Source organism: Perissodus microlepis, chromosome 10, assembly GCF_051167445.1.
Source record: "Perissodus microlepis isolate ML-2025 ecotype Zambia chromosome 10, ASM5116744v1, whole genome shotgun sequence".
Lineage (NCBI taxonomy): Eukaryota > Metazoa > Chordata > Actinopteri > Cichliformes > Cichlidae > Perissodus > Perissodus microlepis.
Window position 1 is genome coordinate 14237326 of NC_140470.1, and position 16583 is coordinate 14253908.

At 39.4% G+C, this 16583-nt stretch overlaps 1 protein-coding gene across 3 annotated transcripts; it reads left to right on the plus strand.

Moving 5' to 3' along the window:
* The first annotated feature begins 3493 nt into the window (after positions 1–3493).
* Positions 3494–13513, plus strand: gabrr3a (gamma-aminobutyric acid type A receptor subunit rho3a). Of its 3 annotated transcripts, XM_084942290.1 has the most exons (11): positions 3494–3682; positions 3936–4002; positions 4095–4421; positions 4989–5101; positions 7742–7809; positions 7916–8139; positions 9372–9454; positions 10095–10232; positions 11056–11208; positions 12386–12579; positions 12698–13512. In XM_084942290.1, exons 3-11 carry the CDS (start codon positions 4279–4281, stop codon positions 12992–12994), a joined length of 1413 nt encoding a protein of 470 aa, XP_084798416.1. In that variant the 5' UTR covers positions 3494–3682; positions 3936–4002; positions 4095–4278; the 3' UTR covers positions 12995–13512. The 3 variants fall into 3 exon arrangements, with proteins under 3 accessions (XP_084798416.1, XP_084798415.1, XP_084798417.1); XM_084942289.1 differs by having other exon boundaries at positions 3936–4421; XM_084942291.1 differs by lacking the exon at positions 10095–10232 and having other exon boundaries at positions 3936–4421; positions 12698–13513.
* Positions 13514–16583: the final 3070 nt, after the last annotated feature.

The window sequence follows — 16583 nt, forward strand, 5'->3', positions numbered from 1 at the left end:
AAAACAGGGATGTCAAACTCATTTTACTGTGTGTGGGCCACATACTGCCCACTTTGACCTTAGGTGGGCTGGACCAATGAACGGACATGATAAATATTCAATGTTCAGTCTGGTTGTTCAAAATACAAAGTTTCAATGTACAGTCTTGAGAGTGGTAAGGACTGAAATGCTAGTGATGTAGCTGAGTCTCAAAATCACAGGCTGAGGAAAAGTTGTCATATTTTGCAGGTTGAGGACCTAAACACAGACTCCAATGTGCAGAAATAATTGTTGCAGGATGAAGAGGTATCCAAAAATACAACAAGTAAACAACAAAGTGGTATGGAGTGCACCAGGGTGATAAAAGGAACATAACCAGGAGCAAGGCACAAACGCAGATACCACAACAAAGGATAAAGAGAGACTGGGCTATTTAACACTAAGGCAAATCAGGGGGAAAGGGATAGGCGAGAAGGGACAGGAACATTAAAAAGAAATCAAAACCCTGATGTATAATTAGAGTCACGAGTAGAAACAGAAGCTGTCCCAGTAAAGTGAAGACACAAAACACAAAAATAAAAAAGAAGCAAACCAAAAAATCTTTAACAAAAGAAAGTCCCAACTTAAAAACCTAGGTGTACACCCAGGACCATGACAGGAATAAGTTCAAGCTTGTCATTATCATAAAGTGATAAAACTGTCATAGTTAATATAACCAGTGACAAAAACATGAATCTTCACAAGCCCAGTTTTGGCAGACAACACATGGAAGCAATGCCTCCTTGGGCCAGCTGTTTATAGCCCAACACAAACCAGGCAAAAACACTCCTCATCATCAGAGGACTGTTCTCTCACGTCTTCTTAGTTTTCCTTCCTTGTTCCTTCCTTGGGAAAAATCTGTGGTATCCTGTATTGTCTTTTTAGCATCAGCGACCCATTTTCTCCTTTTCTTATCCGGGACCAGTGAGACAAGCATCCAACTAACCACTTGACAAGCATTTTAAGCCAGCTACCACATGGCTTTAGCCTTCTAATGAAAAACTGACCTAAATCAAAGCTATTACTTTTATTTTATAAAAAGTATTCTGACCAATGAAAATGAGAAAAAAAAAACCTCCTCACTTCAGTGTTTCGTGTGTGTTCCACATAATCACCACTGCAAAACAGACTGAAAAAGAAACACCCATACAACAGAAAGTTATTGTGTGGCTTCTCAGTGGTCTAATTTTCATATGTGTGCAGTAGTGATGTGTCGGTCGCGAACGAAATGACTCTTAGAGCCGGATCTTTGACGTGAACAACGCGAGCCGTTGGGTTTTCTTTTCCTTTCTCTCACCCTCTCTCTCGCACTTTTTTTCCGCTTCAATTTAAAATTAATTTTTTTTAAAAAATAGTTAAAAGTTGAAATGTGAATAGTTGGTTTTAGTATTATATTATTTATTTATTACATTTTATGTGGAGTGAATAAATAAAAGTATATTTACGGTGGCCCCTAGAGATAAAGCACGTACAAACCCCGAAGCACGTACAAAAGACAACAGAAGTGCTCCAGGATGCTAGGGGCAGTGTTGAGCTTTTGTTACCTAGTGGCTACACAAGCCAGGAAGTACCAACGACCGGATTTGGTGTGTGGTAGTAACAGGTAAATGAACATTTTTTTTTAATTATTTGAATATATATGAGTGCTTGTGTATAAATACACAAACAATACACACATGCTTTCAATTGTGTAATTTAAGTGATCTTGATAGCTCTGTTTTGGAAGTTCAGTTAACGCTAGAAATGTGTTTTGGAGTTTGTACGTGCTTTGTCTCTAGGGGCCACCGCATATATTTATATATAAACATATATAAATAAAACCACTTTTTTTTTACATTAGTAATTCCTTTTGTGCTTAATTTTATATTATTGTTAATGATAAATTAATTAAAGCAACAAAACAACCTGAAGGGTCGGTTCGGACCCGAAAGAGCCGGCTCTCTTTAGTGAGTCGAGCCGAAAGAGCCGGTTCTCTAAAAAGAGCCGGAAATCCCATCACTAGTGCGCAAATCCCTCGTCGACCACAAAACTATATTCATGGACTGGCTGACTTTTGTGATTGAGATATTGCTAACACTAACCCTCTTTTGAGGATCAACGTTGACCTGTGGCTCATTAAGACGATAAATCTGGTGCTTCTACAGTGAAACTTGGACCGCTTCCATGTCCGTAATCACTACTCTCAGGTGACTTCAGGTAGTATAATGTATTTCTCAGTTTGGGACATAGTTTACACAAAAGGGTGTGTCGTGCTTACTTGAAATATGATACACCTTTCGGTCTTCCTGGAATAAATAGGCACGGGTTGGGTTGATTTGAGTGCTACAGCACCTCCTGGTGGATAGTAGGTGACTTGCATGTGAAAGTACAAATACTGTATTAAAAATGACTAAATATAAATGATTTTTTTCACATTGTAATGACGCTTCCATTTAATTAAGCACTCAGTAGTGATTGTTGCTTAGAGTGAGCCACATCTCTGACCACAGTGTGCTCGCCAGGTTTTTTCAGTAGGCCACACCAACACATGAAAATACATTTGCAGAAGAGAATTAATAATACATCAGAAAGATGAAACATAAGCACATAGTCACAATAAACAACTGAGAAGCTTAAATGCTTCGACAGCAACCGAGATGACAACATCAAGCTATATCTCATTTGGACTACAAGAATTAGGTAATTAGATTTACATGCTTGGGCACCATACAGTAGGGATAAATGTGCATTATTAGGCCTTAACCTTTATAACTGATGTGTGATTAATTTAAGGCCTTTGACTGAAGTCTGTAGTGATCTTATTGTTACAAGACTACTGCAGGCTTTGGTCAAAGGTCGGTCTTATACTGAAGAGTGAGTCATTGCAGGTATGTTGTGTTTGGCTGCCAGCTGCGCCAGTAATAACAGTGCTGACGTCTTTAAGATATGATAAATATTCAAGACCTTCTATGTGATAAGAACTATTTTAAATTCTACATTTAACAGGGAGAAAAAGAAGAGAAGCTAACATGGGTGAAATATAATCTCTTGTTTTTTTAGTCGCTTTTGTACTCTTGCTGCAGCATTCTGGATTAAATCAGGGCTTTTCGGGGGGAACTTTTACCACAGACTAATAATAATGAATTACACCAGTCCAACCTAGAAATAATAGATGCATGAACTAGTTTTTCAGCATCACTCTGAGACACGGATTTCTGTCATTTTATCTTCCATATTTGTTTAATGTGCATGTCCTGTTCAAAAATGCATCCACAGCACTGTGCTGGTCTACACTGTCTTTGTTTAGATCTCATGTTCAAGAAATTGAAAGCTGCTATTAATTTTATTCTTGCTCCATATTTTTTTCCTTTTTAGTGCATTGTCATGTTTTTTTACTTGCATTGGATTCCAAAGGTATGTTTGCTGGCAGGGAGGGTTCTGCTTTTGCCAGAAACCTTTGTCTGAAATGTCTAATAATAGTAGTAGTATTAACTGTACTCAATTTTTTAAGTATTTGAGAGGATTAAAGGAGTCATCATGTGCCTTGAATGCGACACACTCAGAAGCCATAAGTAACACACGTCATGTTTGCAGACGTCACTCCTGACATATGTTTGAATCTGTCTGCTCTTGATGGGATCACTTGCGTCCTCCCACCACCCAGGAGCGCTACTGGGTTGAGAGGGTGAGAATTGTGTGTGTGTGTGTGTGTGTGGGTGGGGTGGGGGTGGGGTGGAGGGGGGAGAATCCTACAATGTATAAAAGTAGGCTGCAGCCTTTTTATTTTTATCTGGTCAGAAATGATGATGAAACTGTTGTTGGTATTATCCCCCCGTCCCCGCCCTCTGCTTCCTCCAGTTTGTAGGTTACTGAAAGATTTCACCAACCACAGAAAAGAAGATTAGAGAGGAATTAATGGTATTCCTTTGTCATTATAGGAATAAATTGATATTTGGCGGGGGTGGGGACAGTCTGGAGTTGGAGCAACATGATGTGTCAGGAGACGTAAGCAGAGGGATGGCACAGTGACAAACAAACTCAGAGCCAGGGGGATGCCAGTCTGCTGGATATCTCAACTGATGTTCACCATGTTACAGGAGATGAGAGAGCGGGATAACGCAGAAGCAGCCGGGCGTGTGCGTGACGGGACAGAATGAGAGCTGCTGGGACATGGACGGCGTCAGCAGAGGACGGGAACAACTGTGACATTGACTGGGAGAGACCCTGACGAAGTGGGAGGGACATCTGGGTTCCTCTTGTCTTTGAAGCCCCAGCTTAACCATGAGAGTGGCCTTCCTGGCCTTAAGACTGATGTGCTTGGCCTGGTTGTGGCCTGTCACTCAGCTCAACAGCAGCCACTTCCCGAACAAGAGGAGAAACAAGGAGCTGTACGTCGGAGAGAACGCTAGACAAAAGCACGGAGGGTGAGCAAAAGTGGGGTTTCTTAGATGAATCTTTGATTTACTATAATTGTGGAGCTTCTTCTTATGTGGAAACTGACCTTCATGGGTGATTTTATGGACATCATTTCCATGTCCTACTTTGTAGAGCTTTCACATGTAAATATAAATAACTGCATCTTTTTGCGTTTATGTCCACTGATGGTAGATCAGTGTCAGAGAAAGGTCATAGATTATGTGCATTGCTCAGAAAATTAGTGTTGATTGTTGCTGAATCTAAAACATAAAACGATGTGAACTTTGGTTTGGTTTTAGGATAACTATGACATCCTCTCAGTGACTAAAGTCATTCAGGAGTCAGATATAAATGAAAGAGGCTCCACAATATCAAGCTGAGTTACACATGTGCTAGAATGCAGTGGAAAGCAAAAGTACTCATCTCCCTTTGGCTACGGCCTTTGCTTTTAATCAGAGTGCTGGAGTCCATTTAACCATCACTAACACCATCTGTCAGTGCTGTTTTAAGTGTTTGTTAGAAAGAAATCTAGACAGAGAGAACTTAAGCTGTTATTTCTCCTCTTTGCGTTCCAGACGGGTGGATCTTAAGATGAAGAAGTTGGACAGCACCAAGTCTCTGCTAATTAAGTCTGAGCAGCTGCTTCGGATTGAAGACCATGACTTTGCAATGCGCCCTGGCTTTGGAGGTAACACACACACACACACACACTTGGTCGTTGTATTTATTATGGATTTATCTGTATTTATTATACATTTATTTTAACTTTTTCTCACTCCAAATATTTTTCCTAGTATTTTTTTTAAGTGTGCTTTAATGGTAACACAGCAGGTTTATTTAGGTTACTGTGCTGTTTTTGGTATTATGCCGCCCAAAAAGCCCTTTGTGACCTAGATTGTCTGCTTTGAGAGACAATGACTGCGGTAGCACGGATAAAATAATCTGAACTGTGTTCCTAATTCTCCCTGTGTGTGTGTGTGTGTGCTTCCAATCACAGGTCTGGATTTTTTTTATCTTTTGCATCTTTTTTGCCATTACCTTAAAGAAACCCTGCACAATAATCACTTTCTCTACTGCATGTCCACAGTGGTCACCCTCTTTTGTAATGTCTGTTTGAATTCATTTTCTTTCCAGTCAGAAGGCAAAACCAGTTGCTTAGTGTCTGTCTCAGTCTTTTCAGTGGATGATTACACAGATGTTTACATCGGCCTAATAAGAGTTCTTGGAAGATTTTATCTGGTGAATGAGAGCCTCTGAACAGCATTTGCTCGTCATCTCAGGAAAAATCTATTCTTGTATCAATGCCATTCCCTAAGACATCTGCAGGCGTGCACCATGGGTTTGTTGTGCTGTGACAACAGTGTTGGGTGTTACGTGTTATTGAGTGTCAGAGTGATTAGATCACTATTGATGTTCCTCTGACAGGAAATCAGCTGCATATTACAAGACTGTATCCAAGTTTGTGTCAGTCACGTAATAAAGCATTCAGGCAAAGAGGGCATTAAGTAGTTGTATCATTTGTTGTCAGGTGATAATGAATGTCTGTACCTGCAAATACAGGCGTCTCGCTTCTAAACCACGACTAAAGCTGCCACTCTGTAGGAAACTAACAAGCCGATCGCTGGTGAGATGGTTGAGGGTATTCTGCCAGTGCTAACCTGCTGTGCAATGAGGTAAAATCAACTAACTATAGTAAACATATTAGGATGTAGAATTTCTGGATGTATAACCACAAAGCTAACTGCAGAGGGGATTTTGGTTGTCTGATGAGTTACTTTTCTCACTGGGTAGTGCAACAGGTTGTTTTTTAATAGCAATAATCTTGTTATGTAACAAATTAGTATTAAAAGTAAGATTACCCGTCACTTGATCAGTTTGCACGACTGGAACATTGTCATTAAATCATTGTTATTCAGCTACTGGGTCAAGCAAAACGCTGGTGGTTACGAATTGGAAAACACTTTATCTTTCTGTTTTCTGTTTGTTTGCTCTGTTGCATTAATTCACTTTGTGACTATGATACTCATAAAACATCATATTTATTTAAAATAGAGTAGAGTTCGAGACCTATTTTTTTGTTTCTTATTTACTTCAAACCTTTTCTTCTTAAACTTGACATTATCACTGAGCTGATAGTGTGAGTTAACTCTGTTAGCTGCAAACACATTTGCTGGATTGTTACATTTGTTTGCTATGTGTGGTGTCCTGTGGGCCGCGAAGATTTTTTTCTTCATTTTTTTTCCTCATTTCCATTTTTTTTTTTGTTGTTGTTGGTAATAGAGAGTTTTGAAGCTCATTAACGAGCTTAAGTGAGCTAACTCTGTTTGACCCTACTTCCAGGATGTCAGCGTCCCAGTAAAATCCCTCCACCTTCATTACTCCATTGTGATTGCAAACACATGCTTTTGAGTGCTTACCTTCATTAAGTAATGGCACAGAAAAAAAAACCCAACAACATCAGCCGGTGTTTACAGTTCAAATCATACATTAACCGTATTGTGCCGCAAGATAATGACAAGAACCATTCTTCTTACTATACACTACCCTGGATATTTATGTAATAATACAATGTGGCAGATTTTCAATTAATGGATCCTTGAAGATAACATAATGAATTAATGAGTGTTGTTGAATATCCACACATGCATGTTGACTATGTAACCTCAGGGAAATTTATAGGCATGTAGGTAGTGAGCTACCTCTCCCATAGGCCAGATTAGATTTGAAAGGATTCGCTTATTTTCCCAGTACTAAATGTATCGTATGGGGTCACACGAGTTGATGTAGTTGATGTAATTTCTCAGAATCAGTAGAGAGCTAAGTATTACATATTTCTGTTACAGTATTAACAGCTTAACCAAGAAAGTAGTGAAGATATATAAATAATTAAACAATTTTTTTTGGACATTTTATCTTCTTAACTGAGCAGCAGCGTTCATTTAAGGTGTCGTGCATGAGCTCGACGCCTTTGTCTAAATCAAATACTGTAAAGAAAGGTCACTGAAACATGCATTTCAAGTAAAGCGACATTTTGAGGAGTTGATTTTTACTGTTAACCAAAAAAAATAAATAAATAAAAGGTGAGGTTGTGCATTTACAAAGATTTCCAGTGTAAGGTAATAATGGTTCCTTTGACATTCAAAAATGTAGAATGTGAACATAAGATTTTTTGCTTCAGTCACAGATGTTTATACTGTACTGTGTATCATGACTGTATAAACTAGGGTTATCTCTGCATATAGCTCAGAAGTGGGATTTACACATTGGTAATCTCTGACACATGTACAAACAGATGTTATCCAACTGATCCATTACAACATCTGTCCAGGTTCAGCCCTGCCTGTTGGTATCGATGTCCAGGTGGAGAGCATTGACAGCATTTCTGAAGTAAACATGGTACGCACCTTTTAGATTTCAGTAGTTAATCTAATCAAAAGAAACTGACTTGTTTTCTCTGTTGAACATGAGCGGGGTTTTTTTTTGTTTTTTTTTCTTTTTGTAGGACTTCACCATGACTCTCTACCTGCGGCATTACTGGCAAGATGATCGCCTGGCCTTCCCCTCCAGCAGCAACAAGAGTCGGACCTTCGATGCACGTCTGGTGAAGAAAATCTGGGTTCCAGATGTGTTTTTTGTCCATTCTAAACGTTCTTTTATCCATGATACAACCATGGAGAACATCATGCTGAGGGTTTATCCTGATGGAAATATTCTCTACAGTGTTAGGTAAAAAAAATAATGATATATGTCTCATTGTATTCATAGAGAGATCACTATAATTGCATTTTCTGTCGTTAGCCAGTAGCGAAAATAATGGCTAATACTGGCTGTCATTATCTTGTCTTTTTGAAATTAGAAGGGCCTAAATTTGATGAAATTGATTGGGATGCTAAAGTATTAGCTAACACTATCTGGTAAGGTGGATCTACAGACTCCAGGCTCTGATAAATAGTGTCAACATTAAAATAAAAAATGTTAACATTAACACTGATTAACATTAACATTAAATTTTAAAGGATTTAATTCTTTTTTGAATAAGTGTTAGGACAATTACCTGCACATGAAGATGTGCCAATATAGATAATGCAGACATGCATTAATTCAGCTTTCTTACTAGTGGCCAGCAGGGGGCAACTCTTTAATGAATTCTTGTGAAGTCTATAGGAACAGGAGCCTACTGCTTCCTCTAAATATTGCCTTTGTGAATTATGGTCACCACTGAAGTCAAAAAGGAGGATGAGCTTGGGTATGTTTTAGGGTGGGGTTGTGATTGGCATATTGTTACCTTGTGAGCATAGTGTATTGATTTCTCTGTCAAACTGAAGCATCAGGCTTCAAAACACGACACAAACACACAGTTTCAAAATGAGACCACCAATCGGTGACGTGACAGTGGCTACATCTGTGTTTTACGCACAGCCTGTGTTATCGATTTACTTTCGGGGCCAGGCTCAAACGGCCATTAGAGAAACTGTATTGGTGTTTGCTCCAGCTGGTTTCAGTTGTCAGCCCTGAGGGGTGCTGTTTGCCAAAAATCAGACCAATGAAGGCATTTGCACCAAAACCCCTTGTACAGTATATACAAATTAGCAAGGACTGTTAAACCATCAAGTTTTAAGCTTACATGTCCTAATACAATGAGTTACGGCTTAAATTTTACTAAGACTGTTTGATGAGCAGGAACATCACCACAGCCCAGTTTAGTGGGCAGGGTATGAAGTGAATATGAGAAGGTGGACTGTAAGCTCCCAGACGGCATTCAACATATCCATTTCGGTCACAGATGATGACAATATGGCACAAATTCCCAAATGGCCAACAGCAGCCACAAACTGTGTCAGGCACAGATGCTGTTACTGACTGAATCAATTCAGTCCAGTAGTTTTATTTTACACTGTTTCACTGAGATTACTGCAATATTTATGTAGGTATTTATTTAACTGAAAGCTGTGTTTCAGGATCACTGTGACGGCTCTTTGCTCAATGGACTTCAGCAGTTTTCCTCTGGACACACAGAACTGCTCTCTGGAGCTGGAGAGCTGTGAGTATTAAGCTACAGTCGGGACATCGTGGTTGCTTGCAAATACCTAATAGGATATCCAGTGTTGTTTGCAGAGTAATAATGTTAATTCCTACATTAAATGTACTTGTTCTTGTGCTGACATGTTTCGCTGGTAAACATGTTACACAACATTTGATGCACTATTATGTAATTTAAAAAATTTGGGCTAGAGAAAGCTTTTAGCTTGTTAAATTTTCAAACACTATCTATTTTCCGCACAAAAACACAACTGGATATGCTTGAATGTTATACAGTTGGGACAGAGACAGCTCAGAGTGCATTACCTTACTTCATGTGCACAGTAGTAAGCATCACCATCCCCCTTTTACACAAATTATTTATAATCCTCGGGTCATTCAAGTCAGCCTCTGTGCATTATGCTTGTCTATCCTCATGATGCAGGATTTACTGCAATGTTTGGGAATTCTTTGGTCTTTACCGCTCCCTCTCACTCTGTGTGTCTCAATCATGGATCCTGATCTCAGGGGAGAGTTGGTAGTTCCATTTTTGGCAGCTCTCTCCTCTCCTCTGAGAGAAACATCCATGAAACTTCTAAGAGAGGCAATACGCGAAGGTGTCCAACCCCAAACGCCCACCCTCTTTCTCTCCTCTCTTGAAGATGCTTACAATGAGAACGACCTAATGCTCTACTGGAAGAACGGGAACGATTCATTAAGGACTGACGAGATTGTGCTCTCTCAGTTTTTTATTGAAGACTTCCAGCCTTCCTTTGGGCTTGCCTTCTACAGCAGCACTGGTATGTCCGGCAGGAGTCTGGGGACACTCTGAGATGTATTCATTTTGAAAACAGCCAGAGTGCTCCAGACCCCTACAGTTTTTCTAAATAGGAACAGTTTAACATTTTGGAAAACACGCATTACATAAAAAGATTTGACACCACTCTTACAGTCGTTTTCTATGGAGATGCAGCCAGCAGTTGATTAACTTGTCCAAGCTTGTGGAAACAGCTTACCCGGCAAAGGCTACAAAATCCAATAACCAGCATCTGTACAGTTTACCAATGAACACATTATTCCCATTTCCAGTCATAATGCTTTGCTACAGTAACTGTGTACGGGCAAAAGCTTTTATATGTACACAGACATGACTGAGTGCTATTGATTGTTTAGGTTCTCTGTGAGAAAGAAAACAACCACATTTTCCAAAATGATGACATGGGAATCAATCCCTCTCTGCAAAGCAGAAAGGTATTGATTATTCAAGGTGTTTTAGAGTTGTATGACTGCAGGGTCTACTTTTTCAAACCCAGTTTCCTTTTATTGTTGTCTGTGTAGAAAGAAACGCTAGAATTGGAGCCAGAGAGATTTTCATCTCAGTTTTAAATTTTTTGTGAGGGAACCTACAGTATCCAATCTATGAAGATGTTATGTAACTCCGGCATTAAAGAGATTTGCTCTCTCATTTGAGTTCTAGGTTCTCCCCGTAGGTTCATGTTGGACTTTTATTTTTAATAAGGACAACTTACACAGTCTTGTGCACTTTATTTTCTCCTGTCAGTTACTGATATCACCCTGCTTTCCACCTGCCTGCACTCCACTGTGTCCATTTATCTGTTCCAGGTTGGTACAATCGGCTCTACATAAACTTCATTCTAAGGCGGCATATCTTCTTCTTCATGCTTCAGACGTACTTTCCCACCATGCTGATGGTGATGCTGTCCTGGGTGTCTTTCTGGATAGACAGGAGAGCCGTACCTGCCCGTGTCTCCCTGGGTACTAAGCCGTTGAGCCAATACGACCAACATAAATAATTACCGAACTTGTATTTTCATCCGGACTGATAAGAAAATATCACCATGCCTAGTTTTTGCTTTAAATTCATCTTTCCATTGATTAACTTTTTGAGAGTGAAATGGTAAGATTGATTCCACTCCCTTGATTGCCAAATACTGGAGAGATTAGGCACAAATCAGTCAGGAAGCACATCGTCTCATCAAATAATTACATCTTGTTTTTGAGATCTAATTGCCCGTATTTAAACTGTGAGAAATTCCCCATAAGGAGGAAGGAGTGGAGGAAGTTTGTCAACCAGGAGACCCCAGTTTGCTTGGTATTTTGGTAGCTTCGTGCTTTGCACATTTTGTTATGATTTCACTTGTTATTTTCTTTCTCTTTCCAACTGCTATTTGGTTAAAGTTCAGGAAGGTAGTGGGGTTTGGATTAAAATATCCTGTTCACATGATTCTTATGTTATAAGTTAGTGAAACTCACATCATTGTTTTACAATAGGTTCTCACTTAGGTGCAATGACCTGCAATGACAATGATAGTGGAGTTCCCAGCAGCCAAACAGTAGATATTTCCTGGCTTATGGACAGGAGAGATGAGTGTCACTGTTCTAATCTGCCGCTCAGCAAGAAAGCAAATAAGCGTATCCAAGGGTGTCTGCTGGTTCACCATCTATGTTTTCCCCCTCCTACACAGTTAGCTTACGCAAGGAGACGCCATCATTAAGGCTGGGCTATTTTTGGAATCAGACAGACTCCAAATTCCAATTCTAAAAGCTTTACGAGCAAAAGCGCACTAAATCAGAGTTAAGCTAGTTTGCATCCAGCAATGATGTAATAATGACTTTGCCTTCTGTAATTAATGAACATAAATACACTTGCATGGTTATATGCTTGTCAAAACCCTGAGGATGATGATAAAGGATATGCCCTTTCAAGCCCACTGACCTTTACCACGACTAAAGTATTTCGATTACATTATCACATTTGCTGTGATTTTTATGGCACAATTGTTCATACACTGAATTCACATTGGTACATAAAAGGTCTTCAAAGGTCAAAAAAACACAGGTCTTTCTTGTTATTACTTGTTTGTAGCTACAATAACATTATTCTCTGCAATGTTTCTGCAGCAACAGTCACAACTGGTTTTTCTGTATCCAGGCATCACCACCGTACTGACAATGTCCACCATCATCACCGGTGTGTCGGCCTCTATGCCACAGGTGTCTTACGTAAAAGCTGTAGACATCTATCTATGGGCGAGCTTCCTGTTTGTCTTTCTGTCAGTCATCGAGTACGCTGCGGTCAACTATTTTACCACAGTGGAGGAGATGAAGAAGCTGAAGAGAGCAAAGGTCAAGTTCTTTCTAAAATCTTCTCAAATCTCCTGTCCTATTTAGGCTACAGAAGCCGGTATGCAGCCATAAGGCAATCTCCAGAAACTAACAGTGGTCTGCTCTCCTCTCTCTGCAGATGCCCACCTCTTACAATGCTGCTGAGGCTATGGCCTTTGATGGGTGTTTCCACGACAATGAAATTGACCTGGCCTCCCTCCCCGCCAGCACCCCAAATACAGAGAGGAACATCCAGTCTCGAAACTCGACTGTCTCCGCACCCACAGAAGGCACCAGGCTACATCGCAAACACCCTTTAAAACGAAACCTCAGCTTCATCATGAGCAACAGCTACATGATCGACTCATACTCCAGGGTGTTATTCCCGCTGGCTTACCTGCTCTTCAACATCATTTACTGGAGCATGTATGCATAGCACATTGAGTAAGCAGCAGAAAAAAACAAAAGAACTGTTCCTTTTTTGACTCTCGTCACAACTGCACAAATGATCAAAAACAGACAGATAATAATAATAATAATTAATTGATGACATGAATTCAAGTCTGCTGAGTATAGATGTCCTTCTTGATGTCTAATGAAAAAGTGTTCGGCTGTAACTTGGAGAAAATCTGAGAGCGGCCGTGGAAGTGAACGGCTGATATTTTAATGAATGTTTACGTGTGTTTCTGGCATGCTTGATTTTATAACAGAAAGAGTTTTTATCCAAAATGCATAAACATTTGTAGGATTTTGTTTTATTGCTGGATCAGATACATACATACATACATACATTAAATACAGTACATGTTGAAAATAAATATGTGTATGCTCTTAAATGTCTGACTCAGGCTTCACATTCTCTTTGCCTTGAACTTTATTGATATTTAGTGCATCACACTTTCAACTGAAGGGGCCCAGTGGAGCACTTATAAACAAGTTCATGTTTAATATCATCCTCACCGGACAGAAAATTGTGTGTAAAATTTACAAAAACTTAAAAAATTTGCTGAATGTGTTGAATTTCAAAAACATTTCATTTAAATGGTTTCAAAGATAAGACTCGGGGGCCTTAATCAGCCTGGCTAACACCCCCAATCTAACCCAATGGGAAAATGTGAAAAAGGGCATAAATTTTGGACTTTTAATTGCATTTCCCCCAGGGCCATTCATACCACACCAAAGAAATGAAGTAATAGATAAACAGTACAATGAAAGAAAATTTCCCCTTTTGCAGTATCTACTGTAGAACTTTGTTTTTTCTGTGGATTCACAGTGGGGGAAAAGGGATATTTTCTGTGAATTAACTGTTGTATAATTACAGTCTTAGCAATGAGTTACAAAAACGTTTTCTTTAATTTTACACAATTACTTCCTAAAATTTAAGCCCAAAGACTCATGCTGACAGGTTTCTTTCATTTACTACAGCAGCATTCCTTTTGTTATATTAAGATATCTGAAGAATTAAATATGTTGTTAAATGTCTTTACCCCAACCTGAGTTTTTCCAATCTGCCCCACTTATGATCAAACTGGGCTGTAAAAGTTTTACATCCTGCTATAGATCCATATCTATTTGACAGTAGTGTGTTCTTTTACTGACCTCCGTGAATATCTTGAACACTCTCTGCAGATCAAACCAAAAACACTAAGCATGTTCAGGAGAACACAGCTTTTGTTTTTCCACCTGGCTCTTCAGGTGTCAAATGTGTGCCCTGTGTTAGTGACTCGGTATTAAAATCATGCAATCATACCTACACCTTCTCATGACCACAATGTGAAACTTAATGGTCTTCACAGGTTGACACAAATTATAAAATAGACACATCTGACCTTACATCCAAATAAGGACTAAGTTGCAGGCTGCACACAGTCCTGAAAGCAACACAGGTTTTTCTATACGAAATGAAATATCTTGGGTAATATCCAGTGCACAATAACTGCATGGAAATAAAAGAAAGACATTTTCAGCCACTCCCTTATTCACAAGGGGTCACAACAGCAAGCCATGCCGCATGTTTATTTTGGTGCAATTTACCTGACTACCTGATGTAACCCCAAAGGGCTTTGAGCCTCCAAGGCAATTGCATGGAAATATGTTAAATTTATTAGTGGATGTAGAATGTGAGGGGGAAATGGAAAAGGTTCACTCAGTTGCATAACAGTGTGCTGTGGAACAGAAAGCCAGCAGGACACCAGACTGATAATACCTGCAATGGAAGAGCTCAGCGGGAGGCATCTTAATTCAAATTAGGTCTAAATGTGACCATTAGATATTAAAGCTTTACAAAAAAAAAAAAGCCCTTCGTTTTTTTTGCAGTTAAACATCTTGAGAAATATGCACTAATTTCCTCTTTTGGTGAGGAGCAACATAGATACTGCTCATTTCTATATCTTTAGCACGATACCGCAGCTAGGAAATGATTACCTAGCTAAGCAAAGACATTAAAAACAGGGGAAGTAGCTAAAGGATACAAAAAAATCGGGCTAGCAACATCTCTAATCATATAGCTACTCTCTTACAAGCTTATCCAACTAGTATCACTGGGCATCTACTTTAATAAATAATACACACATTGTTGCATTCTCAGTTAATTCTTTCCTGATCAAAGTTTTACCGCAATAGTTTTACATCTTTACATCCATCTATCTATCTATCTATCTATCTATCTATCTACAGTCCTCACAACCTACTGAAACACACTACACCTGAGCTCCATGAATATCAAAATCACTCAGCTTTTCATCCCTCTTGCTTGATGTCTTATGTTATTCAGGTCAGAAACAGAAGCTCTGACAATGTCAGCATTTTAAAGCTATACCATGAATATTGTGCAGTGCTTTCACCCACATTTTGAGGTTGTAACTGTATTTTGCGGTGCATTTCCTTGTTTACAGTTTTTCTCAGTCGCTGTTGTGGTTTTCTCACATCACTATTAACATTTGCACAGCAGTTAGTGTATTTCTCAAAACATTTGGTGCAAACTGCAAAACCTAGTGGATAACCTGCAAAAGCAGGTCACTTGCTCAAAATCGATAATCCATTCCTCAAAAGCAAGTATTCATGTCAATGAAGCTGCTGGTGTCATCAAAGTGAGAAGTCTTGACACCATCTTTATGAACAAGATAGTCAAATGGCTTTGTCATGTTTTCATTATGACAGTTCACAGTATTCTCTCAGTGTTTTCCAATGCAAAAAAGGTCAGAACTCGGTGACACTACCTGAAAATGCTCAAGACAGCACTATACACTTTTTGTACAGCCATTTACAGTAAAATCTACAGAAAAGTTAGACATTGCTGTAGTTAGGGAAGTAAGTCAGTACAAGACACTGAATATATATGTTTCACATTTTTACTGAGTAGGCTGTTTGTAATTCTACAACACTGTGCAAAAGAAAAATACTCTACAGTCACTTATTTAGAATAAACATAAGAAACGCCCTTTTAGTAGAGCTGTGCACAAATGTGAACAATATAACAGTACATATTGTAACTGAACATACGTAAATCATTCTGGCACATCCAGACGTTCCTGTCTGTCTGACCACATATTTTCATCTACATCACAACGGATATCATCCCTTGCAATGCAATGAGGAAAGTATCTCCTGGAGTGACGAATCCACCCTCTGCACGACTCTGCCCTGATGTCGTCACATGCTGCATCCACGGCTGCTAGCAGGGCCATTTGCGCATGTGAATGCCGGTCAAAAACCTTCCACCTCCAGACAGAGAAAAACTCCTCTATCGGATTAAGGAATGGGGAGTAGGGAGGGAGATATTCAACCAGCATTCTATCATGTGTCAGACACAGATCCAATATTGCCAAATACACCGTTATCCTCTATGACAGCACTTTGAATTCTTTCAACTTTATTGCATTGTATGCAATCACCATTGCACAAATGGCTTCCTCTTGCTGCTGGGTAAAAACAGGCCTTCTTCCACCTCTGCGAGGTTGTTCACAGTGGTTCTTCCAACATTTGGTTGTACCTTCCGACCGCCCTCATCCATTGTGAGGCTGTGA